Source organism: Labrus mixtus, chromosome 13 (genome assembly GCF_963584025.1).
Source record: "Labrus mixtus chromosome 13, fLabMix1.1, whole genome shotgun sequence".
NCBI lineage: Eukaryota > Metazoa > Chordata > Actinopteri > Labriformes > Labridae > Labrus > Labrus mixtus.
The window spans coordinates 20,517,778-20,544,185 of NC_083624.1; the positions used below are offsets into that span (position 1 = coordinate 20,517,778).

The 26,408-nt window shown below is 44.8% G+C and overlaps 2 protein-coding genes across 4 annotated transcripts in view; both read left to right on the forward strand.

The window, feature by feature from the left end:
- The window catches only part of zeb2a (zinc finger E-box binding homeobox 2a), a 45,898-nt gene extending 39,121 nt beyond the window's left edge, over positions 1-6,777 (forward strand). Inside the window, exons 9-10 of one of the 2 annotated variants that reach the window (XM_061054098.1) lie at positions 606-786; positions 4,481-6,777. In XM_061054098.1, the coding sequence (XP_060910081.1) occupies positions 606-786; positions 4,481-5,085 (786 nt within the window). In that variant the 3' untranslated portion in view covers positions 5,086-6,777. The remainder of the gene's footprint in view (positions 1-605; positions 787-4,480) is intronic. The other variant, XM_061054099.1, reaches the window with a different exon arrangement.
- Positions 6,778-8,761: 1,984 nt separating this feature from the next.
- gtdc1 (glycosyltransferase-like domain containing 1) overlaps positions 8,762-26,408 on the forward strand; it is a 32,577-nt gene continuing 14,930 nt past the window's right edge. For both annotated transcript variants that reach the window (XM_061054102.1, XM_061054103.1), the window contains exons 1-4: positions 8,762-8,862; positions 17,117-17,307; positions 19,203-19,370; positions 21,064-21,237. In XM_061054102.1, coding sequence (XP_060910085.1) covers positions 8,851-8,862; positions 17,117-17,307; positions 19,203-19,370; positions 21,064-21,237 — 545 coding nt within the window. In that variant the 5' untranslated portion in view covers positions 8,762-8,850. The remainder of the gene's footprint in view (positions 8,863-17,116; positions 17,308-19,202; positions 19,371-21,063; positions 21,238-26,408) is intronic.

Genomic DNA, 26,408 nt, shown 5'->3' on the forward strand with positions numbered 1-26,408 from the left:
ATCAAATGGACTTCTTTGGTTTATGTTTGTGCACGGCTGGCGAGCCGAGTTCCCAGGCTGCAGATTTGATTCCAACTCGTCACCTAGGTGATCACAGAACCCCAATCAGCTGGTCTGGTGATGACAACATGGTTTTATTAAGACCAGCAATAATATCTGTAGCCCTTCAGTGTGTTTTGTGAACCAGACAGCGTATTCCAGACTTGTTTACAGGTTTAAGTCGGGCATCCTTTTGTGAATCTGGCCTGAACCCTGATTGAGGTTTTTTAAGTGTTCCAAACATCTGATTGACCTTCCCTTTAGTTCCTTCCTCTTTGTTTCTCCGAGTAGTGTCCTTTATTTGGTGGCGTCTTTGGTTCACCTGGTGTAAGTGTTTATCTGCAGAGACAATCCCAACACTTCATCCCAAACCTCCCCTCCCCATATGTCCCCCCTTTTTTTGACGTGTCTCCTGGATGAAGGGGACTTACCCAGGTCGGGCCTTAAGCCCTGTCCAGACGTGGGATCATGGGGCAGTGGGGGGTGGGAGCAGAAGGTGTGTCTAGTGGGGAAGTCGACAGGTGTGGGATTATCAGGCGTACTGAAGCAATGTGTTTGTGTTTCAGGGGGATCTGCTGGACGGGACGGCGGACTATCTGTCAGGCCTGGACGACCTGACAGACAGCGATTCGCTGCTCTGCAGGAAGAAGATGAAGAAGACTGAAAGTGGTATGTACGCGTGTGACTTGTGCGACAAAACATTCCAGAAGACCAGTTCCCTCCTAAGACACAAATATGAGCACACAGGTATATATCACATTTGGACACTTCTTTTTACCCCGCCCCCGATGCTTCTGTCCCCCCTCCCCCCTTTTTTTTTATATGTCTACACAGTTTGGTTTCATGCTCTCCTTATTATCTTTATTTTATCACGTAGCCCCCCCCCCCCCTTCACTCGTAGTTTTTCTTTTCTCTGTTTTGTTCTCTGTAACCATGGCCTTAACGTGCTCCTTTCTTTTCAGCGGAGCGCGCGCGGGGGGGGGGGGGGGGGGTTCATATGCAGGATTACATAAACAGTCAGCGCCCCACATTCACCAAACACTCCCATTCAGACAATGTGTGTGTGTGTGTGTGTGTCTGTCTGTCTGTGTGTGTGTGTGTGTGTGTGTGTGTGTGTGTGTGTGTCTGTGTGTGTGTCTCACTGTACCGAAGATCAAACAGAAATATTAATGACAGCAGAGATATGATCCATTTCTTCCATTTCTGATGTGAACACAAACAGTTTGTGAATAAATCAGCAAACATGGAGCAGTTCATCTCTCTGTCACAAACACAGACACACACAAACACACACAAACTATTTCAGTCTCTACTCCCCGGTGTTCACATGGAAACTGTTTTTCTTTTGTTCTGACTGTTTTCTCCGACCTTAGCAGGAAATGAGAGACTCTGATTGGTCTCCACACATTTCACTGTAACCTTGTTTGTTTTGATGTGATCGTCATGTGTGGAACAACACTCCGTAACTGAAGACCAGTGACACATCAGAAAAGTGACGCTCATGTTAAGATCAGTGCGAGGGTTACCATGAGCCATGGACGCATATTAAAGACGTTTTTAAAGGGAGCAGGGAGTCCGAGACGCAGAGACTTCATCTAACATTTTCAAAGGAGCACATGACACTGAAATGTGGTTGGATGTTTTATTTTGGGTAAAGCAGTAACTGCACAAATTATTACAACATGTTCATCTCCATCTGTATTTGACTGAATCTGAAACAGACAGGATAACTCAACGGCTGAATTCAGCGTGGCGACGTAACAAACATAATTTTTAGGTCAAATCCTTTTGCATCATCTTTTGGGGAATTTCTTTTCCTGGAAGCAGATCAGTGCAACACAAATCTTTGTGATGCAACATGAGATAAAACCTGCTTTTAAATCAGACCAAACTACAATTTGTGTTTTTGTCAATGGAGTTTGGTACAAACAGAACCAACTGACCTTTGACCTCCATCCTTTCACTGTGATGTAAACGTCTGCAGAATCAACCTGCTGTTGATTTGACGTTCCCATCCTGACGCTGCTCGTTAATGAACATCTTGTTTCAGCGGTGTTGTCTCTTGACAGTCTTTCGTTGGCGGATCCTTCCAGGATTCATTCAAACTAAATATTGTGTTTGTGAGATTTGGAACAGAACTGAACTTTGACCTCTGCTTTTCCAGATAAACCCCAGGCAGACTTTAAGTCTCTCTGAAGAAGTTGGTGTATTTGTTGACAGACTCATTAAGCGTCTTACTGTAGGCGTGTTCTGAACCGTAACACATAAACCTGCCGTTTAAAACGGAGTGTTTTTCCAATGAGGTTTGGTGCAGAGAACACGCTGATGGTTTTACCTGAGACCTGCTCTACACCTTCATTGCTTTCACTCTGTTGCATCATGTCCCAGCCGTCGCTCCCAGCCCCAATCCGACGTCTCGGTTATTTTTGCCACACTGGTGGTGTGTGTGTGGTGTGTGTGTGTGTGTGTGTGTGTGTGTTTGTGTGTGTGTGTGTGTGTGTGTGTGTGTGTGTGTTACAGAAAACTATGTCAGCTATGGTGAATGTTTCAGGCGTTCCAGGTCTATTTGTGGCCACGATCTCCCTGCATGTGTGTGTGTGTGTCTGTGTGCGTGCCGTGTGCGTGGGTCGTGTGTTTGGACGGCGTTCAGTCTGTGTGTTGGCAGCAGAGAGAAGCTTCCTGTTCAGTCAGATGGAAAAAAATTGAGCTCTATGGAGTCGTAGTAAACCAAAGTGTGTGTGTGTGTGTGTGTGTGTGTGTGTGTGTGTGTGTGTGTGTGTGTGTGTGTGTGTGTGTGTGTGTGTATGTATGTGTGTGTGTGTGTGTGTGTATCAGGTGGAGGTGTTAAGGCTCCTCGTCATGTTTAAATCAGGCGCTGTGATGTCATTGTTCGTCGCAGGTTCACGTTACTTGCGGCGTCTCCGGCATCTCATCTCGTTTCACAGTCACCACGGCAACAGACGGACAGAGAAAGTGACCAGAGTCACTGAGGGCAGAGTTTTAAAGTTTAAAGTTCAGAACAGTTAAAACATTTAAAACAGAGTCATCATGTAAGTCTGAAACAAACCAACCAATCACGTTAGGCAAAATAACAGCCAATCAGCTGAGACATTAAGGCTGTGATTTTTTTTTTTTTTCAACTCAGTGAAGTGTCTTGATGAATAGTTGAGTATCTGAAGGTCAGCCTGTGAAACATGGAGGGATGTCTTTATATTTACCTGAATCTCTTTATCGAACTGAAACTTGAACGACAGTTTCATTGTTGTATTCTTCTAAATCAGAACCTATGAAGGAATACAGAAAACTAAGAATGATGTCATCACTTCCTGTGATCATTGTAATCACTTCCTGTGATCATTGTGATTACTTCCTTTGTCATTCAGAATGAAGAGAGACTTTTATAAAAAAACAAAAACATAAATAAACCGTCCCTAAACAGGTGCTTTAACTCTCTCTCTCCCTGTCTCTGGTATCTCTAACGTGTCTCTAATGTCTCTGGTGTCTCTGACGAGTCTCTCCCTGTCTCTGGTATCTCTAACGTGTCTCTAATGTCTCTGGTGTCTCTGACGAGTCTCTCCCTGTCTCTGGTATCTCTAACGTGTCTCAAATGTCTCTGGTGTCTCTGATGGGTCTCTCCCTATCCCTGGTGTCTCTGATGGGTCTCTCCCTATCCCTGGTGTCTCTCCCTGTCTCTGGTGTCTCTGACAGGTCTCTCCCTGTCTCTGGTATCTCTAACGTGTCTCTAATGTCTCTGGTGTCTCTGATGGGTCTTTCCCTATCCCTGGTGTCTCTCCCTGTCTCTGGTGTCTCTGACAGGTCTCTCCCTGTCTCTGGTGTCTCTCTATTTCTCTGATGTCTCTGATGTGTCTCTCCCTGTCTCTGGTGTCTCTGGTGTGTCTGATGTTGTCTCTCCCTGTCTCTGGTGTCTCTCACTGTCTATGATGTTGTCTCTCCCTGTCTCTGGTGTCACTGGTGTCTCTCCCTGTCTCTGATGTGTCTCTGGTGTCTCTGACGTGTCTCTCCCTGTCTCTGAAGTGTTTGATGTCTCTGGTGTCTCTGATGTCTCTGGTGTCTTTGGTGTCTCTCCCTGTCTCTGATGTCTCTGGTATCTCTCCCTGCCTCCGGTGTCTCTTATGAGTCTCTGGTGTCTCTCCCTGTCTCTGATGTGTCTCTGATGTCTCTGGTGTCTCTGATGAGTCTCTGATGAGTCTCTCCCTGTCTCTGTTGTCTCTGATGAGTCTCTGGTGTCTCTCCCTGTCTCTGATGTTTCTGATGTTTCTGATGTGTCTGATGAGTCTCTGATTTGTCTCTGGTGTCTCTGATGTGTCTGATGAGTCTCTGATGTGTCTCTGGTGTCTCTGATGTTTCTGATGTCTCTGATGTCTCTGGTGTCTCTGATGTGTCTCTGATGAGTCTCTCCCTGTCTTTTGTGTCTCCACAGGTAAGCGTCCCCATCAGTGTCAGATCTGTAAGAAGGCTTTCAAACACAAACATCACTTGATCGAACATTCACGTCTGCACTCGGGAGAGAAACCGTACCAGTGTGACAAGTGTGGGAAAAGATTCTCACATTCGGGCTCGTACTCGCAGCACATGAACCACAGATACTCCTACTGCAAGAGGGAGGCGGAGGAGCGCGAGGCTGCCGAGAGGGAGGCCCGGGACAAGGGGGGAGGAGCAGGAGCAGGAGAACCAGAAGGAGGAGGAGGAGGCATGGAGCCCACGGAGCTGCTGATGAGAAGGGCTTACCTGCAGGGGCTCGCGCCGCTCGGGTACTCAGACCTTGAAGACCAGCAGGAGAACGGTACCATCCTGAGGGACAGCAGAGAGGGAGGAGGAGGGCCAGGGGAGGAGAGGGAGCTGGAGGAGGTGACAGACAGACAAGAGGCAAGTTTGAGGAAAAGAGAGGAGGAAGAGGATGAGGAGGAGGGAGGCGACAGCATGAGGCAGATGGACTCCACGATGGATGAGAAGGTCAAAGACACGATGCGGCTGATGGACGAGAGTTTAGGAGGGAAGACGGACGGACGGCCGGAGGACGAATGATCAGTCAGAGAGGACAGATCAGAGACCTCTGATTGGCTGGCTTACTCGGACAGAGGAGACTTTTTTAAAAGGACTGTACACTTATTATCGGGGGGAGGGGGAGGGGTACAAATCAAACAATATTGACCTGTTTGACACCACAGAAACAACAATAGAAGTCCTAGACATCATGTGATTTATTGTCTGTAATTAAAAAAGGTGCAGCAAACTCCTGCACACGGTCTAAATTGTAGAAAAAGGTTGTGACGAGAGGGAGGGGCTTGAGAGGAGCGAGGGAAACTGTCAGCAGGTACGGAGACACGGAGAGACTCTGAGCCCTGATATGTGACAGAGTGCAGACGTCTTATGCCCCCCACCCCCCAGATGATTTGGGTACAGTCCGTGTGAGCGGAGGTGAAACTCGATGGCGGCCGACATCCCGTCATGAAGCTGGGTGGGATTGTTTAAAAATCCACATTATGCAAAAAAAAAGAAGAAGAAATAAAGAAGTAATAATGATGCTCCTTGTAATGGAGCTGTGTTTAATGTACAGTATTATAAAGGCCTGAAAGCTGTGTGGTGCTATCATGTTCTTCACTTCCTGCGTCCGTGTGTTCCAAGACCCTCGTCAACATAATTGCACTTGACCCCCAAATCACTACGAACAAAAAAAGAGTTAAAAAAATAATGAAGAGGGGAGGACTCGGTGGCTTCCTGTCAGTGTTATTGTCGTGTTTGTGTCTCCTATCACTGTGACCTCTTTTGATTTGTCCTGTCCCATTCTACCTGCGGAGCGACCACACGGCGTTGGGCCTGGTGATGTTGGTCCTCTGTGAAGGAACATTTCTACATGTGATCTTTGATGAACGTGGACGAGAGTCTTAACGAGAGGACGAGGAATAAGGACAGAGCCTTTGTGTGTTCTCAAGAGAAAGCCTTATATGCAAACCTCTCACCTGTGCGTTTCTTAAAGTGCCATCCCTGTACAGTGATCACCTGTCCTCTGCTTCGCTGTAAAGAACACCTTGTTTCACCTGTCAGTATTAGCTTATTAGCTCTCTGCTAGTTTACATCTGTTTGTGCACTTTTCACTATTTCCTCTTCCATGACAGTATTACTTTTTTGTTTTGTTGAATTTTCCAACACAAATGTCATTTTTTGTTCTTATTTGAGAATTGAGCGTTTTATTTATGTGACTCATTTTATATTTCTTAACTTTATTTATTTCATACTGTAGTGTACCATGTTAGACTTCCTGTCACTTAGTCCATGTTAGTGAAACGATTCTGTCACTAAACGAGCTAAACTATGAACACACGGCGACACCATCAGTTAAAGACTTTTTCATTTTCTGCTTTTCATTTGAAACTTCTGGAAAATTCTAAATTTAGGAAACTTTTGATACGATCCATGTTGTGAAACACGTGAAGAATCTGTTTTATTTACCCCGATGAAGAGCTGAGGATGATGATGATGAAGATGGTGGTGATGATGATGATGATGATGATGGTGATGATGATGATGATGGTGATGATGATGATGAAGATGGTGTTGATGATGATGATGGTGATGATGATGATGATGGTGATGAAGATGATGAAGGAATTCCTAAAATGTCTGAAGTATTATTATTGAATTTTTAATTTCGTGTTGAAATGACAATGCTCGAATAAATGTAGCCAAAATTAAATTTTAATAAACTGTGTAATTCTTCTTGTGACCCGTTTCCTTCATTTACACACACTCACTGATGAAGATGAAGATGAATACATTAAAAGACAGGAGGAGGTACATCATGAAAGCAGCTCAGTGTTTAAATGAACCAAAAGAATAAGCATCAGATATAATCACACGCCGCCCCTCATATGAGACGTAGCTTACGAGAAACAACCAATAAGGACGAAACACAAACGGGGTCCTGCGATGGCGTCTTTAAACCATGCAGGAGTCAGCTGGATGTTCATCAGGCAGCTCCAAATACAAACAGCTGACTGAAAGCTTTTTTAGCCAGCAGGAAGAACAACCGCTGACTTCCTGTTTCTCCTCGTCTTTGAGCGCAGCGGCGCTAACTATCTGTTTACTGTTATAGCTTCATCAACAACTACAAATCAGTCTGTACAGTTAGATTTATTACCTGAAAGAAGCAGAACATCAAGACTATATGTGTGGTGTTATAGTGAATATATTTACATACATTTCAAACTTCTATGAAACCTTTAAACTTCTATGCACCAATCAGGAGTGACTCTCTGAAACTCATCGTTTCCTGTTATTCAACGACAATAAAGGAAATATTAAAATGTGTCTCGGCCTACAGCTAATGCTAATGCTAATATGTCTAATGCTAGTAATGCTACAGCTTTTTAAAGATCTTAACAGTAAATACAACTACGGCTACTGCTAACATTGCTAATGCTAATAATGGTCACACCTGTGTGTACTGTTGCTTAGCCCTGTAATGCTAATAGGCTACTACTGCTAGCTTATTCTTGTTTTGACAGCTCACACAGGTGCTGTCTGCTCTCTTACTGACTCCGTGATCACTTCCTTGAGTTCATACATTCAGACTCTTTATGAAATAATGCGTGTTGAATCAGAACTACAGCAGAGACTCACAGTCACTGTGTACACTGCTCTAATGGATGCTAATGAAAACGGGTGAAAAGTGTACAGGCTGGTGGTGTTATAGAGGACGACAGCATCAGTCCTCAGATCATCCTGCAGCAGGGATTCTGTTTGTAGTATTTATTCAATCAGTCCAATAAAACAACAACACAATGAGAACAGTTAGTGCTAATGCTGCTCATGTCAGTGGTGCAATCAACCAACCAAATCCGCTATGGAAAAAAGGAAAGGGATTATTACTTCTGGAACCACACGTTTGAGCCCTATAGTCTGAGAGACACAATGCATTGTGGGACGGTTTAGTATAAGCAGTGTGCTCTCATTTCATACACATTTTGGCCGATCTAGAAAATCTAATTTCTCAGATAGGCCTAAAGAAAACTTTGGATAGGATCATACTAGAGTGACTAAGTATGAATGCTAACACTAAAGCTGCTAGCTGCTGATATCACTGCTGTAACACAAAGACTAAAACACAGCACATGCATAAAGTCTCAGTGATGTCTCTTTACTACGGTGGCTGGGAAGTGCAAAGCAAAATTACAAATATGAGACAAATTTACATTTTGAAAAACACATTTACATTTTATAAAACAAAGACGTGAAACACTTTGACAATCGATGAGACAAATTTACAAACGACAGAATCTTGACAAAATGGGAATGTACCGAATGTCGGAAGTGACCCGGAAGTGATGGAGTGAGGGGTAATTTTGTTTGTTTTGTTTTGTCGCGGTACATTCCCTTTCCGTCAAGATTCTGTCGGTTGTAAATTTGTTTGGGGACTGGTAAAAGTGTTCTGCCTCTTGTAAATTTGTCTCAGCGGTTGTAAAAGTGTTTCACATCTTGTAAATTTGTTTTATCCTTGATAAGTGTTTTGTAATTTTGTTTCATAAAATGTAAAAATGTTTTTCAAAATGTAAATTTGTCTCACATTTTGTAAAAGTGTTTAACACTTTGTAATTTTGCTTTGCACTTCCCAGCCACCATACTTAACTGTTTAAACTTCTTCTAAATCAGACAACAGACCTTAATATAACGTATTTATCCACGTATTATTTAAGTATGCTACCAGTGTTCACAGAGGAAGAGGCGGGACAAGGACCTCCCGACGTGATGACGCAGTATACTGTGCGTCAGCTGTGAACTGGCGCCGGGAAGATGCAGGCAGAGGTGAGTGTCCCACTGCTGTGAATGAACCGTCTCTGTGAGGGAACCCGGGCCGCCGTTTGTCCCCCACGGCGGTCACGAGTTTCCGGGTTAATACTGAGAATGGCCGGGACAGTTGCCGGCTGAGAGAAGGGAGTACGGAGGTTGTTAACGGGGAGAAGCTGGTGGTGTGTTTGCCTAAGAGAGCTAACAGAGCTAACATGAGCTATCGGTGGTCCCAGTCTCTGGGCTGGGAAGTCGTTCTTCTCTGCTTCTCACGTGTTTTCAGTTCGTAAAGTGTGGGTGTTGTAACAACAACAACAACAACAACAAAGAGTGTGGAAGCTACGAGAAGAAGAAGATGAAGACGTGTGTCTCTGTTAACAGTTGTCTTTTGAGCTAAGAGTTGATGTGCAAAACGTGAAATCATAAAAAGTATCTTAACATCTACAAAACATCTTTCGCCCGTCCCCATGTTGATGATGAATATGACGTCACGTCAACAAGTCGGGCACCTCATTCTTTCTGACAGCTGTTCTGTTCATGTAAACAGAGTCGTTATTTCCCATGTGTCCGACAGCACGTGAACGCAGCGGGGCTGATGGGGACTTTAAATGGACTGTTTGATTGACAGCTGTGACGTGTCTTCTATTTGAAATGCTGTGTGTGTTTAACATTCAGAACAGCCTCGTCCAATCACAGCCCAGCTTTCTGTTTATCACTCAATCGCAGGTTTAGTCACGTGGTTCTAAACATCAACAAACAGATCTACTGTCATGTCACATGACGATGAGCAGCGGTCACATTTAGACGCTTTAAACCCTCACAGAGTGATAAAGTGAGGTGTGCTGCCGGACTGTTTCACAGAGAATCTGAAGCAGCGGTGCCTGAACTCAAGTTATGAACTACTGAATATCGTCAATCAGTGATGTGAATCAGAGGAGATTTAGAAGTGTGTTTACTCTGTGGAGACTGAACAATGAGCGTGTTTACTCCGTTTACCTGCACTGATCTAAAGTGTTTGAACCCGGGCCGCCTGCTTGGAGGACTGCAGCCTCTGTATGTGGGGCCACCTGTCCGTTAGGCCATCAGGGCCACTGATTGTTCTTATGATCAGGAGGTTAAGATTACATAAAAACATTTCCAGCCTCACACTTCAATAGATCTATAACAGACTGTATTGTTTAAAGACTGGTAACCGCACCGTAGGCCTGTAAACGGCGTGCAGTGTGGGCTGACATTAAAGGGACACTTCATGTGTTTGATCGTGGAGGTTGGTCTCAGGTACACTGACTCATCAGTTCGGCTGTATTAACCCCTTGTGCCCGGCCTGCTCACAGGGGACCCCCCCCTCCCCTCGGGGAAATCATTGACATTAACCCTTCGTCTCCTGTTCCTCCGTGTCAGCTTCAGTGGGCAGGAAGGTGTGATGGGTGAGATGAGTGTGTGGAATCCCCCGACGTGGCTTTCACAGGAACTCTGTGTCCGTGTGGGTGTGTGTCTCTGTGTGTCTTTCTGTCTTGTCTGTCTGTCTGTGTGTGTGTGTGTGTGTGTGTGTGTGTGTGTGTGTGTGTGTGTGTGTGTGTGTGTGTGTGTGTGTGTGTGTGTGTGTGTGTCTCTGTGTGGGTCTGTGTGTGTGTTCAGTGTGTCTGTGTGTGTGTGTGGGTCTGTCTGTGTGTGTGTGTGTGTCTGTGTGTGTGTGTGTGTGTGTGTGTGTGTGTGGGTGTGTGTGTGTGTGTGTGTGTGTGTGTCTGTGTGTCTGTGTGTGTGTGTGGGTCTGTCTGTGTGTGTGTGTGGGGGGGGGGGGGGGGTCTGTCTGTGTGTGTGTGTGTGTGTGTGTGTGTGTGTGTGTGTGTGTGTGTGTGTGTGTGTGTGTGTGTGGGTCTGTCTGTGTGTGTGTGTGGGGGGGGGGGGGGTCTGTCTGTGTGTGTGATGGTCACACTCTAACCCTTTTCACACATACGGAAACCTCCTGAAAAACTCTGGAGATTAGTCTACCTGGGGCCTGTACTACGAAGCTAGATTTGGGGATAGCGAGGTAACTTCAGGGTTAACTCTGGGTTTTCAGGGGCGCTGGTGGTGCAGTGGTTAGTGTGCGCGCGCCCCATGTATGGAGGCTGTCGTCTCAAGCGGGCGGCCCAGGCTCACATCCCACCTGTGGCCTCTTTCCCGCATGTCATTCCCCACTCTCTCTCCCTGTTTTCCGACTCTATCCACTGTCCTATCTCTCCATTTAAAAAAAAAAAAAAAAAAAAGGCACAAAAAGCCCAAAAATAAATCTTTAAAAAAAAAAATCCTACGAAGATCGTTCATTTGTTACCTGGGTATATCACCACGGTAACTTATGCTGCACGCCTAACCTGCTCCGGAGCGAGTATTAATGTGCAAACTACGGCGTATTAAAAAATGTTTTTGATACGCCGTAGTTTGCACATTAATACTTTTATTTTCTTTTATCTGCCAATTGTCCTTCCTGCATTTGTTCCTGCAGCTGTGTAACTTTAGTCTCTGGGAGCCTGTTTGTCTTAAACATCTTTATATTAATAATAGTTTGTTAGATATGACGGTCTACTGACGGGAGATGCAGTTATGCTTGTGATAGGTTATATGAAGCTGACTCCGCCCCTTTTATGTGAATGCACTCTTGGAAACTCGAGGGTAATTTATCAGGTTGATAACCGGCTTCGTATGACTGTTAATCACGGTCTCTTATGTTAGGGTTAGTGTAGCCAAGTCATCCAAAAAATACCCTGGGTATGCTAATCTCACTTCGTAGTACAGACCCCAGGAGGGGCTTTAGGCTATATGTGAACACAAACAGCCAAATGTTTCTCTCTGACTTCACCCAGAGTTTCTCCTCCAGACCCCTCATATTTTTTCTGCAGAAAATCAGAGTGAGCTGATGTGAGAACGCGGCAGCATATACTCCGGAGAATTCACCTCGAGCCATTAGGAAGAGAATGATGTTTATATACAGTGACTGACTAGTGTCTGCACGCGACCACTACGATCTCCGTGCTCTAATGAACCTGCTGCATTCTGTTTCTTCTTCCTCAGTATTTTGTTCTCTGCTCTTTTGTGGATTCAATTCAATTCAAACAACTTTATTAATCCCTCTTGGGGCAATTGGTGTGGAGCAGCTCGTACACACGAACAAAGACAAGTTGACGTACAAGCAACAGATTAGCCTACACAAGGAGTTAAAACATAGATAAGACCTAAAGGAGACACTGATATTGGACAGACTATATTGTTTTTAACTGAGAGATTGTGAAACCAACAGATAAAAGAAAAACAAAGGAGTCTCTCAATAAAAGACTGGTGTCACGACAAAGTATCACAGGACTGACTGAGAAAGAGTTCAGTTTCCTTAAAAGGTGAATTATTTGTGAAGTATTTGTATGACCTTACAATCTCCACATTTTTACTATGGATGCTGCACTCCGTGGCTGCCTCCCTCGTACGTCTAAAGTCGAAGACGAGTTCCTTGGTTTTTGAAATATTCAATTCCAAAAAGTTGTCGTCACACCACAAAATAAAATCAGGGAGAGCTGTCCCATGGTCCGACACTGGACCCTGGAGGAGAGACAACAATGCTGTGTCATCAGAAAATTTGCTGCCCTCCTGAGGGCCCCCGCCATCATCAGTATACATAATGAAGAGGAGGGGGGAAAGGACACACCCTTGTGGCGAGCCAGTGGAAATGGTTAAGGAGTCTGATAAATGGCCATTTACAGACACCCTCTGAGTTCTGTCAGTCAGAAAGTCCATAATCCACAGCACAAGCTAATGAGACAGTTTAAAATCACAGATCATTATTTCTATTAAAAGGTGAGGCTGCATGGTTTTAAAAGCTGATGAAAAATCAGCAAACAAGAGCCGAGCTTGTGGCTTCTCTAAATGTTTATACAAACTATTCAAGATCTCTCCCCCCCCTCCCCTCTGACAGGGATAGTCCCCCGCTGTGAGGAGCATATGTGAACGACTAGGTCAGGAGAATCTCCGGAGCAGTCCTCCTGAAATGATCTAGATATTATCCCGAGTGCAGATGTCAAAACGGCTTCTGACGTCCAGGTGAAAGTACCTGAGGTTAACCCGGTCTGCTGAGGTCCAAGCTGAGTCCTGATCCCGAGTCCTCAGTTCAAAGTTGTCTGTAGGTCACAGAGCAGCCGTTAATCACGCCATCACACACATCCACATTTTCATATCCACATTATTTAGGCAGCGGCGTTCAGAAATAGATTGGCCGTTCGGAGCACAATGAGGACATTATGTTTCCGTCTCCAATCAGATGGTGACACATTGACCCCGTGCTTCTCCCAGCGTGCACGGCGTGAGCTCATTTCCTGCAGCTGATGGGAGCAGATATTGCTGATGAGCGGTCTGCGGCCCGCTGAGTGCTGCTCTGCTCCCATTGTGGCCGATAAATGGACACACTGGAATCACTGGGAGGCTTCCTGCTGCACAGTAATGGACTGAGCTCTCAGTCATTGTGCTGCTCACACAAACATATTATTATTATTATTATTATTATCAGTGTGGTTAGTGCTGCTGCAAAGTTCACTTTCTGCTGGTGCAACAGAAACATTCAGAAACACAAGACCTCCCTCAGGACGCTCCACATGTCCAATCAGCAGCCAGCATTTATACACCACCATTATGAATCTAATCAATGCTCACATACATACACACACACATATATACATATGTACTGACTACCAGGGACTCAAGTCTTTTTCACATAGAGATATTTTTATTCAGCGTCAGACACAAAGTCGAGCGTTGGTGACCTTCACATGTAAACTGCAGTTTTTAACATGCAGTGTATGTTTGTGTTTGTGTGGTATTTTAATAAACAGTCAGAATTTGTTTTGCTGCGTGACGTCCGCTCCTCCGTGTATAGGAGGCTTTTATTGTGGTAGGGAACATCAGCGTGCACCGCCCGTCTTGTCCGGACTTATCTTTATTTACCCGACCAAAGTGAGATACTGGAGAGTGATCATCCGTAACATGACAGAGTTTACCGTCAGTCCAGTTTTATGACCTACAGGTCGCCGAATGCTCCGCTACCGGACGCTAGCGCTGTCAGAGAATATTTCAAAATTCGAATATATCATTGAATTTCAAAATTAAACGAACATTTGGATGTGGACATTAATATTTGTGGATAAATTAGCACTTGGACAAATGCAATCCTATCCTCATAACGACACATATTTAACACTACAGATACAGGAGATTCTGACCCACAATTCTCACAAACTCTGTGCGCGCCGCGGTCCGTCCGTCGCTACCAACCTAGTCAATCATTGTGTTCACACAGGGGGTGCCACGGCCCGTCTCCGGAGCGTGCCAGCAGCACCCCTATGCTCTGCTCCGTTTCAAATACGCTGTGAGTTCAATATCGACGGAGTATGCTGCAGGCACCTGGACAGAATATATCAACAGGGACAGGAAGTAAGACAAGGAAAGCGTCCGGTCTGTTTTCCAAATAAAACACAACATACAGATCTCCTGTGATCTTGTAGTTCTTTTGAGATCTTGTAGTTCTCTTGACATTACATGATTCGTAATCAGCCTTCTTTCATATTTTAGGACAAAATGAGTTCATCCGTCTACAGTCCAAAACTGAAAGAGATGAATGCCAATCAATAATTAAAGCAATGTTTTTATACATAAGGCATTATTACATTTCTCTGAACAGTAAGTCTCTTGATGATGGTGTAACATCCTAATATGTATTACTCCTGTTTATCATGTTTCACTCTGTGGACAGGAAGTTCCTCCCGAACCACATGACCTTGGTTTTCCTGGTGTTAAGCTTGAGGTTCAGGGGGAGAAGGCCCGCTGGATCTTGTGGAAGCTATCTTGTAGTGATGAGAGTACTATATCTGGGGAGGGACCAACGGCATAAAGGACTGTGTCATCGGCATAGAGGTGGATGGATGAGTCTGTGACAGATTTGGGGATATCATTAATATAGATGGTAGGGCTGTTGAAATTAATCATTTAATCGATGCAATCGATTAATGCATCGATGCAGGGACAGGACATAATCGATGCTGACGAGGGTTAGAAGAAAGCATCTGCCAACCGCTAAATGCGGTTGTTTTGCGCAGGGTTGAGTGAGTTTGTTTTACCTAAACACACACAGTGGTGTGTAATGAAAGTAACGTAGGCTAACAGGGATTTGTCACAGAAAACAATGTAAATTGAGTCCCGCTCCTGTGCTTGCTGACTTTATGAGCAGAGTCAGCTGGTCCTGCACACTCAGAACACAGTGCTCTGCTGCAGGCTGAAACGGCTTGACTCGGTGTCTCTTTAGCTGACCGCAGCACGGGTTAGCATCTTCATTACAGCTAAAGGTGTGTTTAAACTGATGCCTCACTGTCTTAAGTCCAGGATAACTAAAAGAAGGGGGCTGTGGCGGTGACTCGTGATAAAGTGAGCGGCTGTAAACAAAGTTGACTCCAGACACAGTGTCATCGAGAATCACCACTAATAAGTGCACCTCTGCTAAAGCTGCGTTCTATTTCACATTCTACTTCCAACAAGTTCTTCAAAATAAAGGTCCCCGGCCTATCTGAAGTTGAAGTGCTTTTAATGTGAAACATCCATGTCAGGAAATGGGGGTGTTTACAGCAGTAGCAACTTAACACAACTCGTCTGAAATAAAAAGGACAGAAACAAAACTAACACTGAACAAAGCTCACAGCTAAAGGCTACAACGTCCTGAGAAGGGAGCACACAGTGACTTAAAAACATGTTTCTCTCGTATAATAAACTAAACACACAGTGACTTAAAAACATGTTTCTCTCGTATAATAAACTAAACACAAACACTTATAGCCTACTTTTTACCTATACTGTAGGCTACCTATATAATGTATTAATTTTAACTTACAATGTAAAGATATTGATAATGACATTGTTGTCTAAATCACTTTTTAAATTATACAAAAGGAGTTCATATTTATAAGACTGTTTGTCTTTGTTTATGAAAAAGTAGCCATGTGCAGTAAAACAGAAAATTGAGGATGAATCGTGATGCATCGTGATATCGAATCGAATCGTTGACTGGATAATCGTAATCGAATCGAATCATAAGACCAGTGAAGATGAACAGCTCTAATAGATGGAGAAGAGAGTTGGGGCTAGGATCGAACCCTGGGATGCACCCTTAGTGACAGGGAGTGGCTGTGAGAGGAGATGTTCAGTTTTCACCCGTTGCTCCCTATTAGTGAGATAGTTTGAAAACCATGCCAGTGAGTGCCCCGAAACCCCGATGCTGCCCAGTCTGCCGGTTAGGATGGAGTGATCAACAGTGTTGAATGCCTTTGCCAGGTCAATGAAGATTGCTGCACAGTGTTGTTTTGTGTCTAATGCAGAGGTTATGTCATTCAGGACTGACAGAGTAGCAGTTACACAGTCATAACCAGCTCCGAAACCAGATTGAACATCAGACAAGATATTGTGCATTTCCGTATGACTAGTTAGTTGCTTATTGACAAGTTTGTCCAAGTGTGGAGGGACAGGTCAAACATGGCAATGGTAGCTGCAATGATGGGGGCCGCAATCTTCAAGAAGAAAGGGTCTAGCTCATCAGATCCAGCTGGCTTTTTTGGGTCCAGCCTAAGCACTTCATCCAGGACGTTGTCCACTGAGACAGCATGTAAAGTGAAGCTGTGTACGGGAGCAGGGTGTCTGGTGGGGGAGGCGCGGTTCGGGAGGTTAGGGTGCGGAGCTACAAGAGAGTTGTTGGGTGGGTTTTGGGGAGAAGAACTACTGGTCTGGCAGGGGGGGCTGGCATACTCAGTAATAAACCCAGATATAGTGAAGTGCTGGTTAAAAATGTTGACCATGCGCTCCTTCATGCGCTCCATCAGACACTATGATATTGTCCACTTTAAGTGACAGAGCGGTAGTTGAGTAGGGGGTTTGTTTTCAAGCTCTCACTGTTTTCCAGAATTGTTGGGGGTCAGAACCACAGCAATTGTTCTTTATGTATAATTAATATCCTGATGTCAAAGGTCACGTCGTCTGTGCATTTCAAGTAAAATTAATATTTAAAAGCCAGTGCCAAGATTCAAAGGTTAATTTGCACGTTTTCAGTCGTTAGCTAGATGCATAATGGAATTTGCTGTTATCAGGCTAACATATTTAGCATCCCATCGCAGCAACTTAAAGTAAAAAAAGGAGCTAATTACAGAATCAACAGATCGTTCTTAAGTGCCGAGATTTTAGCTTGTTATCTGATCATCATCTCTCTGTGTTTCAGAGGTGTGATTCTCCCAGCGTCCTGTTGGTGGAGCCGTTTTATGGAGGCTCTCACAAACAGCTGATCGACCTGCTGAAGGAAAACATCGCCGACGTCTCCGTCTTCACGCTACCCGCCAAGAAATGGCACTGGAGGGCGAGAACAGCCGCGCTGCACTTCAGCCAGAACATCCCCATCTGTCACTCATACAGGTGAGAACACTCAAATGATGTCACACTGCTGATGTCACACTGCTGATGTCACACGGCTGATGTCACACTGCTGATGTCACACTGCTGATGTCACACTGCTGATGTCACACAGATGATGTCACACTGGTGAGAACACTGTTTTACTGTGCAGGTATCTGACTCCAGGTTTCTGTTGCTGTTCTCTCTGTTTTTATTTATTATAAATATTAAAGGAGCAGTATGTAACTCTGACACCTAGTGTTTAAAATGGGTACTGCAGTCTAAATTTTAAACATTGTAGAGAGCTGTCTCCCCCCGCCCCCTCCTCTCTAGAGTCGATGCTCACACAGGTTGCCATGTGGTGGACACTGAAGCTTCAGTGTTTAGCCAGCTCTGCATCGGTCTGTAAACCTTTCTGTGTTCTAACCTCTCTCCATTTTTCAAAAGCATCTCCAATATTGATCCTAGTTTGAGCATGTTTCTGCTCGTGGAGCTTATTAGAAACATGCAGAGGCTTTTTAGGTCGGGTGCAATCACTTCTATCTGAACCAGTTCTCTTGCCCGCTTCCATTGCTGCAACACCTGTTGGTTTGACCTGATAACTGCTCTCATATCTGGCAAACCGAGAGGTGTCCAAAACGGCCGTGTGGGGGGGTGTCTTAAAACCGCCTACCTTCTCTGGTCCAAACAAATCCAGAGCATTCAGGACCAGAATCTAAAGTTAGGAGGAGGACATACTGGCTGCTGCATTGTTGTCAGAGAAGCCAGCACTTCAACATAGTATGTTTCCTTAATGTCTGATCTTATAGTAAGGTTACTTTATCATTTCACTCTACTAGTGCTGGGCGATATATCGTGAAACTCGATTCGATCGATATTTAATTAATGCTTGATATTGAAAAGGGAACATCGATTTTATTTTTTAAACTACTTCAAAGTTTTCTTGCGAGATTTCGTTGCTCCGCGAGATTTCCGCAGCAGCGCTTGTTGCGCGGAGACGAAAAGGCAGAGGAGACTCCACTCCTGCCGCTGAGTAGCCTCGCTCTTGTAAGCGACCAACACGGAGGAGAAAGAGAAAGATGCGAGCGAGGCCGAATTACTTCCAAAAAAGGAACATAACGCAGGACTCGACATTATAAATGGCCCGCTGGCACGGATGAATGATTGACAGAGTCCAGCTGCTTGCATGTTCAGCTGGCGGCTTCACTGCTGTCACTCCCACGAGCGCGCTCGCTACACTCGAGTTGTACACTTGCACACAGATTTTAGCGCAGGTTTTCTCTACCAAAACACATGTTTGGTAAAACGGTTTTAAAACCATCATATCCCGACAAAAGCCGAGCTTAAATCAGCATTCAAAGAAAACAAATCACCGGAAAAGTTGAGAGTGTCAGCAGGGCATGACGAAAACAGAAAGGAGAAAAGTTTCAGTCACAGTGACAGACAGCTGGAGGAGCTGGAACACGCTGCAGCTAAATTTCCCCTTCAAGTTTAAGACTAGATCCTGGTAAAGATCAAAGTTATTCACAAAGCATCTTATCCCTTAAGAGAGCTCCTAAAGTAAAGATCTAAGGATGAAGAGTTTCTCACAGAGAAGAAAGAAGGAGAGATTCGAGCTCTATCACAGCCTCATATTAATATCAGTCAGATTAAATAGACTCGTACAGTTACCAGCATGGAGAATAAACAGGAGCACATAAATACAAGAAAAATACACAATATTTTTATAATTAGAGCTCAATTAATGAAATAAAAGTTGTAATTTACTTCTGCATCAGAATGGTTCAAGAGTAAATTGGTGACTGTTATTCTTCAAATCAAAAGTAATGTAGGCCATATCGCCCAGCACTACTCACTACACATCTTAATGATTGATCCTTTAACTTTATATATCTGTGGTTATTTCTCTCCTTCAGAGTTCTCTTCAGCAGCTCGGTCCTGAACCTGTGTGAGCTGGTGGCTCTCAGACCTGATCTGTCCCGCCTGAAGAAGGTTCTGTACTTCCACGAGAACCAGCTGGTGTACCCGGTCCGTAAAGACCAGGACAGAGACTTCCAGTACGGATACAACCAGGTTCTCTCATGGTAAACAATCTCAGCTGTTCTTTATTAATACACTGATTTATTATTAGCGTGTTTGATCTAACAACCAATAAAACCAGACTGGCATTAGAACTACAAAGGACCATAGGTGATTCAGTAGAAACGCTTCTCCTTCACTGACCAATCAAATTCAAGAAGGGGCGGGGCTTCTGATATCAGCTTTGTCAACAACAATTGAGGAGAAACATCTGACTCGTATTTTAGAGGGAACAGTTTCAGGTGTAGAGCTTCTGCTGATGTCGTGACCTGATGGTGGTTACCGAGGGCAGCGGAGGTGCTCTGAAGTGAAGGTCTCATCTCTAAAAACACGTCGTCTGAGGACCTAAAGAGGCTCTCTAACAGCAAACATGTTAGCGTGTAGCAGCAGATAAACAAACGTGTTAGAATACACATGAGTGATGGCTGCACCGTGTGGTCTTTGTTCAGGCAGCAGGGCGATGATGAAACATCTGACCCTACATCACTCATTGGTTCTATCAAATATGAAGTGATGTTTGTTAAACACAGACGCTTGATTAAAGTCAGGGAATCTCTGATCCAAGAAGAAGTCACCAACATGAAGAATGGAAATGGTCCAGCTCTAAATCCTAAACCGTCCTGAGGTTTGATGGAACTCTGAGTGTCATGTGATGTTATTAATATTAATGTTAGACTGAAACACGTCATCTTATATCTGATGAAGTGTAACCAGTTTCTGCTTGTTGTCTGACCTCGTTAGAGCAAACGTTAAAGAAGTGATGGAGCATAAACTGTTTATGTGACACAATCTGAGCTTTAACGGATAAATTATCATAAATCATCATCAAATAACTGAACATGTCGTATTTTATAAACGACAACCAATCTATGAAACTTAAGTCGTGACTTTAAATATGTTAATCAGCTTCTCCCTGCACACAGCTGACATGCGTCAGCCCCTTTAAAGGTCTCATATTCTGTAAAATCCACTTCACCATGTTTCTCTAACACTAATATGTGTCTCTTGTCCATCTACAAACCCCCCAATGATGAGAAAAGTCCATCCTCTCCCTCTTTCACCTGCTCCACTTTTCAGAAAATGTGTGCTCAAACAGGCTGTTTGGAGATTTTCCCAAACTGCCCATGACATCACAAAGGGCAGTAACCCCTCCCCCAGGTGGGTGACACTCCCACAGCTAGGTGTTTGTTCTGCCCTCTGAGTCTGCCTTCTCTCTGTAAACAATAGAACATGGAGCGAGGAAGCCCGTTGTTTCCTTTCAGCTGGGACAGTTTGTCATTCGATTGGTTAACGAGCTGCTGCAACATGATTGGTTAACGAGCTGCTGTGACATGATTGGTTAATGAGCTGCTGTGACATGATGTGTGTGTGTAATTGAAGTGTGTATGTCATTAATCAGCTGTGTGACAGTAAAAACAGATTGTTGTTGATCTGCAGGGCAGCGAGTCGATAACAGAGTCTGCTAACGTCGTTACAGCAGCTTCAGATCAGTGATCGTTAGGAGCCTCTGATTGGATGAGAGCCACATTACTCCACTCAGTTTAATTATGAAGCAGCTCAGATCTTCATGGAGACACGTCAGCCTCAGACACAGCATCAGGGTTCAGAACAGAACTATAGTTAAAGGAGCAATCTGTAAGATGAATGTCCCACATTAAATAAAGTAATCCACGTTGTTGTCCCTCTGCATGTCTGCAGCCTGGTGTCAGACGTGGTGGTGTTTAACTCCACCTTCAACATGGAGTCCTTTCTGTCCTCCATCTCCTCCTTCATGAAGAAGATCCCTGACCACAGACCCAAAGACCTGGACCTCCTGATCCGGCCCAAGTGTATGGTCCTGTACTACCCACTGCAGTTCCCTGATGTGAGCAGGTCAGATTAAACGCATTACTCGTCATCAGTCAGCAGCAGCAGCAATAGTAAATAGCAGCAGCAAGAGCAGTGTAGTAATAGCCCAGCAGCAGCTACAGTCAATAGCAGTAGCAGCAACAGTAAGTAGTAGCAGCAGCAGCAGCAGCAGCAGCGTGGCAGCAGCCCAGCAGCAGCAGCATAGCAGCAGCAGCATAGCAGCAGCAGTAATTAGCAGCAGTAATTAGCAGCAGCAACATTAGCAGCAGATGCTGTCATTAGCAGCATCAGCAGCAGTTATTAGCAGCAGCTGAAACAAAAAATAAAAAAAATAAATTAATAATGTTGATCAGCTGTTTTTGATCATCAGCAGATGTTTTTTTATCAAAGCATTAAAATGTTCTATCATTAATCAATATCAGACACACAACAGAGAGGCAAAATATTACGGAGGGAAGCAGCTACTACATATTTACGGACTCTGGACTAATCTGAAGAACAGCGCGTGTGTGTGTGTGTGTGTAATTGATAGAGTAAAATGAATAAACATATGAAGGCGTTTTTCTCTCAGAGGAGAAGATGAAAGCAGTTATGTGACATTGGCGTGTTTCAGCTCATTATTTAACCCCCCACAGACCCCCCCGAGGAGCCCTCCCTACCCCCGCGCCAGATAAACTTTATTGTCACGGTCACAGCTGACTGTGTGTGTGTGTGTGTGTGTGTGTGTGTGTGTGTGTGTGTGTGTGTGTGTGTGTGTGTGTGTGTGTGTGTGTGTGTGTGTGTGTGTGTGTGTGTGTGTGTGTGTGTGTGTGTGTGTGTGTGTGTGTGTGTGTGTGTGTGTGTGTGTGTGTGTGTGTGTGTGTGTGTGTGTGTGTGTGTGTGTGTGTGTGTGTGTGTGTGTGTGTGTGTGTGTGTGTGTGTGTGTGTGTGTGTGTGTGTGTGTGTGTGTGTGTGTGTGTGTGTGTGTGTGTGTGTGTGTGTGTGTGTGTGTTACATGGGGTCAGTTTGAGGCCTCAGAATGTCCTAGTTAACACTTCTATACATCTAGATTTAAAGTTATTTTTAATGATCATCTGCTTCTCAATATTGTCAGACGCCTCACAATAAACCGACGACATTTTAAAGGAGCCGATATATATAGTCTATATCTCCATAACTCCTTCATCCTGTTCTCCTTCTCTGCTCCGTCTCTGAGTCTAACTCTCAAAGCATATAACTCCACTTAACATAACTTCACTCTCACACTGACGGAGCTGCACTCTCACACTGACAGAGCTGCACTCTCACGGAGCTGCATGACGGAGCTGCACTCTCACAGAGCTGCGTGACAAAGCTGCACTCTCACACTGATGGAGCTTCACTCTCACACTGACGGAGCTTCACTCTCACACTGACGGAGCTGCACTCTCACGCTGACGGAGCTGCACTCTCACACTCACGGAGCTGCGTGACGGAGCTGCACTCTCACTCTGACGGAGCTGCACTCTCACGCTGACAGAGCTGCACTCTCACACTGACGGAGCTTCACTCTCACACTGACGGAGCTTCACTCTCACACTGACGGAGCTTCACTCTCACACTGACGGAGCTGCACTCTCACACTGACGGAGCTGCACTCTCATGCTGACAGAGCTGCACTCTCACACTGACGGAGCTGCATGACAGAGCTGCACTCTCATGCTGACAGAGCTGCACTCTCACACTGACGGAGCTGCGTGACAGAGCTGCACTCAAGCTGATGGAGCTACATCAGACAACAGTTCCCTGGCGGGTGTGGCTCAGTTGGTAGAGTAGGTCTTCTCTCAACTGGAAGGTTGGGGGTTCAGTTCCCAGCCCACAGTCACATGTCCGATGTTTCCTTGGGTAAGACACTTAACCTCAACTTAGTTATTTAGACAAAGTTCACATCAATGTTATGGTAACAGCTCCAGAGCGTTTCCACACAAGTGGATGAAGGGTGGAGCCGCTGACAGCCCAGACTAATTTAACCCCTGGTAATATTAATAAATGTCAGTCATATTTACAGACTTGATTTACAGAGCTTTTATTTTGAAGGCACACAGAGGTGGAAGTGTTTTCCTGATCACTGGAAAGTTTGAGCATTGCATCTTTCACTGCGGAAGACTCATGACTTCACTCTTAACTGTGCATGGCTGTTAGCGCCCCCTGTTGGTGAGTGAGACACTTAATAGATGTTTACAATCTTAATTTCACCTAAATTAGCATTAGCTTCTTAGTAGCAAACATACAGAGCAGGTGATGTTGACCTAATGATGGCGCTAAAGATGAATTCAGAGTGTCACAAAGGTTATTAAAGTTCACCATAAACATCTGAACAACATGAAATATTAAAGTATGTTACAGAGATTTATGTTTGCTCTCAGTATAAGTCAGCACATATAAATATATAAATCTATATAAATCTAAACTGTATGTGTTTGATATCGTGGCAGAGCTTTATCCCGTGCATGCACACAGGCTGTGTTAATGTGTCAGTGATGCTGAGCTGCAGGATGACTCGGCCTCTCGCCTGCAGTGTTTCTCAGCTCATTTTCACACGCTAATGTGTGTGTGTGTGATCCAAACTCACAGAGTGTAAGTAAGTGATGATATGCATGGCCGACAATCCCTCCACACGCCCGCGGTCCTCCACCAAACACTGCCAGTCCCGCTCTTTGAAAATATGAAACGCTCTCAGAAACAAACGACTTGGGGGGGATTCCTCTGCAGAGGTATTAATGTGATGCGTTCAGATCGAGGAGGAAAAGCACCGCCGGCCCAGAGGAGGAGGATGGGGAGGGTTGTGTTTGTGAGGGGGACGTCTGACTGTTGGAGCTCACTGTGATCACTTTAATAATCACTCCGATATTAACGGATTATTCTGAGGAATCTGATTGAGCTTCAATCTGCAGCTCGTGATTCTTTTCAGAATTCAGTGGAAGATATTTCAGTGTCCTTCAGTCCTGCCTGTAAAATTCATACTGACTTACTAAGGACATTTCTCCTTCCCTTTATAAAATGTGTTGACATCAAATGGAACATCCTTCGTCCCAGAGGCTGAGTGACGTCCGAATAAAATCAGACGTTTCCCTACAAAATAAAGCACAGAGGATCTATTGGTTATTAAATGTAATCTGAGAGCGTTTCCGTTCCTCAATCAAACCCTGGTGCGGACCAAACATTTGTACAGAGAACAGGTCTCACTCCGCTCTCTTTTAGACTCTGGTGTGGATCGTTTATCCTCATGAAACATTTCATGAGATATTGTAGTTAGTTTACTGCGTGTGTGACTGTGACTGTGACAGTGTGTGTGTGACTGTGTGTGTGTGTGTGTGGTTTCATCCATCAACCTCTGAGTGGGCGACTTGTCTAATTGAATAGCGATTGACTCGGGTCAGCAGAGTCCTGCAGAGGGAAACAAAGACATCACATCCATCACAGTACGACCAGACCCCTCCAACACCATCAACAAATCCCATCAAATGACGACGCCACGTGACCCGCCACGTGACCAGCAGGTTTCACCGCCAAGTGACTAGCAGGTGTCACAGCCAAGTTCTTTTATGGTTTGTTGTGGGTCTCTGAGCTGCTGTGGTCCACAAAGAGGTACATTTCCAGTTTTTGTGGAGCTGAAGTTGACCTCTCTCTGCTTCGTTTCCTCTTTCCTCTCTCCTCTGCTTCGTTTCCTTTCCTTTCTCCTCTGCCTTGTTTCCTTTCCTCTCTCCTCTGCTTCGTTTCCTCGTCCCTCTCTCCTCTGCATCGTTTCCTTTCCTCAATCCTCTGCTTCGTTTCCTCGTCCTTCTCTCCTCTGCTTCGTTTCCTTTCCTCAATCTTCTGCTTCGTTTCCTCATTCTTCTCTCCTCTGCTTTGTTTCCTTTCCTCTCTCCTCTGCTTCGTTTCCTCATTCCTCTCTCCTCTGCTTCGTTTCTTCGTTCCTCTCTCCTCTGCTTCGTTTCCTTTCCTCTCTCCTCTGCTTCATTTCCTTGTCCCTCTCTCCTCTGCTTCGTTTCATTGTCCCTCTCTCCTCTGCTTCGTTTCCTTTCCTCTTTTCTCTGCTTGGCTTCCTCGTTCCTCTCTCCTCTGCTTCTTTTCCTCATTCCTCTCTCCTCTGCTTCGTTTCCTCATTCCTCTCTCATCTGCTTCTTTTCCTCGTTCCTCTCTCCTCTGCTTCGTTTCCTCGTTCCTCTCTCCTCTGCTTCATTTCGTTTCCTCGTCCCTCTCGTTTCCAGATTCTTCTCTCCTCTGCTTCATTTCCTTTCCTCTCTCCTCTGCTTCGTTTCCTCGTTCCTCTCTCCTGCTTTGTTTTCTTTCCTCTCTCCTCTGCTTCGTTTCCTCATTCCTCTCTCCTCTGCTTCGTTTCCTCGTCCCTCTCTCCTCTGCCTTGTTTCCTTTCCTCTCTCCTCTGCTTCGTTTCCTCGTTCCTCTCTCCTCTGCTTAGTTTCTTCGTTCCTTTCTCCTGTGCTTGGTTTCCTCGTTTCCTCTCTCCTCTGCTTCGTTTTCCTTGCCTCTCTCCTCTGCTTCGTTTCCAGATTCTTCTCTACTGTGCTTCTTATCCTCATTCCTCCCTCTGGTCCAAATATTCACAACCTATTTGTGCAGGAGTTTGTCTGCATGTTTTATTTATTAACTTAAATTACTCCATGTTGGTTCTCTAGGACTTCTATTCTTGTTGCCGTGGTAACAAACAGGTATCAGTAATGTTTGAGTTTTACTAGACTCAGACTGAAGTCTAAAACTCTGGGATGGTGACGACCTCCTTAGCGACATCATCAACATAAAAGAACAAATGATGAAAAGTAAGAAACGTCTTTAGGAAAGTTTATTATTTCTGATTCGTCTCCATCACTGTCGGCTACTATTGGTCCAAACATTCCGCGTTACGAGCAGCTGTTCCACATCATCATTACCTGAGGTCACGTGTTTATAAATAATGTTCAAAGACGGGTAAAGACCTGGGAGGCTCATTGAAAATGGACCAGTGGAATAGAGGCTGACGGTAGCTGCCTGTCTGCCTGTTGATTGGTCAGACCTCTTTGACCAATCAGAGGTGAGCTGGACCCTGTTCAGTGTGATGGTTTCACATCAGTTGTTTTGGGGATTTGATAGATTTATGACAGATGCTTCTTCTTCTTCTCTGGTCTGAAATAATCCCCCCCCCCCCATGTCACACACTTCCCTCCATATGAGCGTTACAT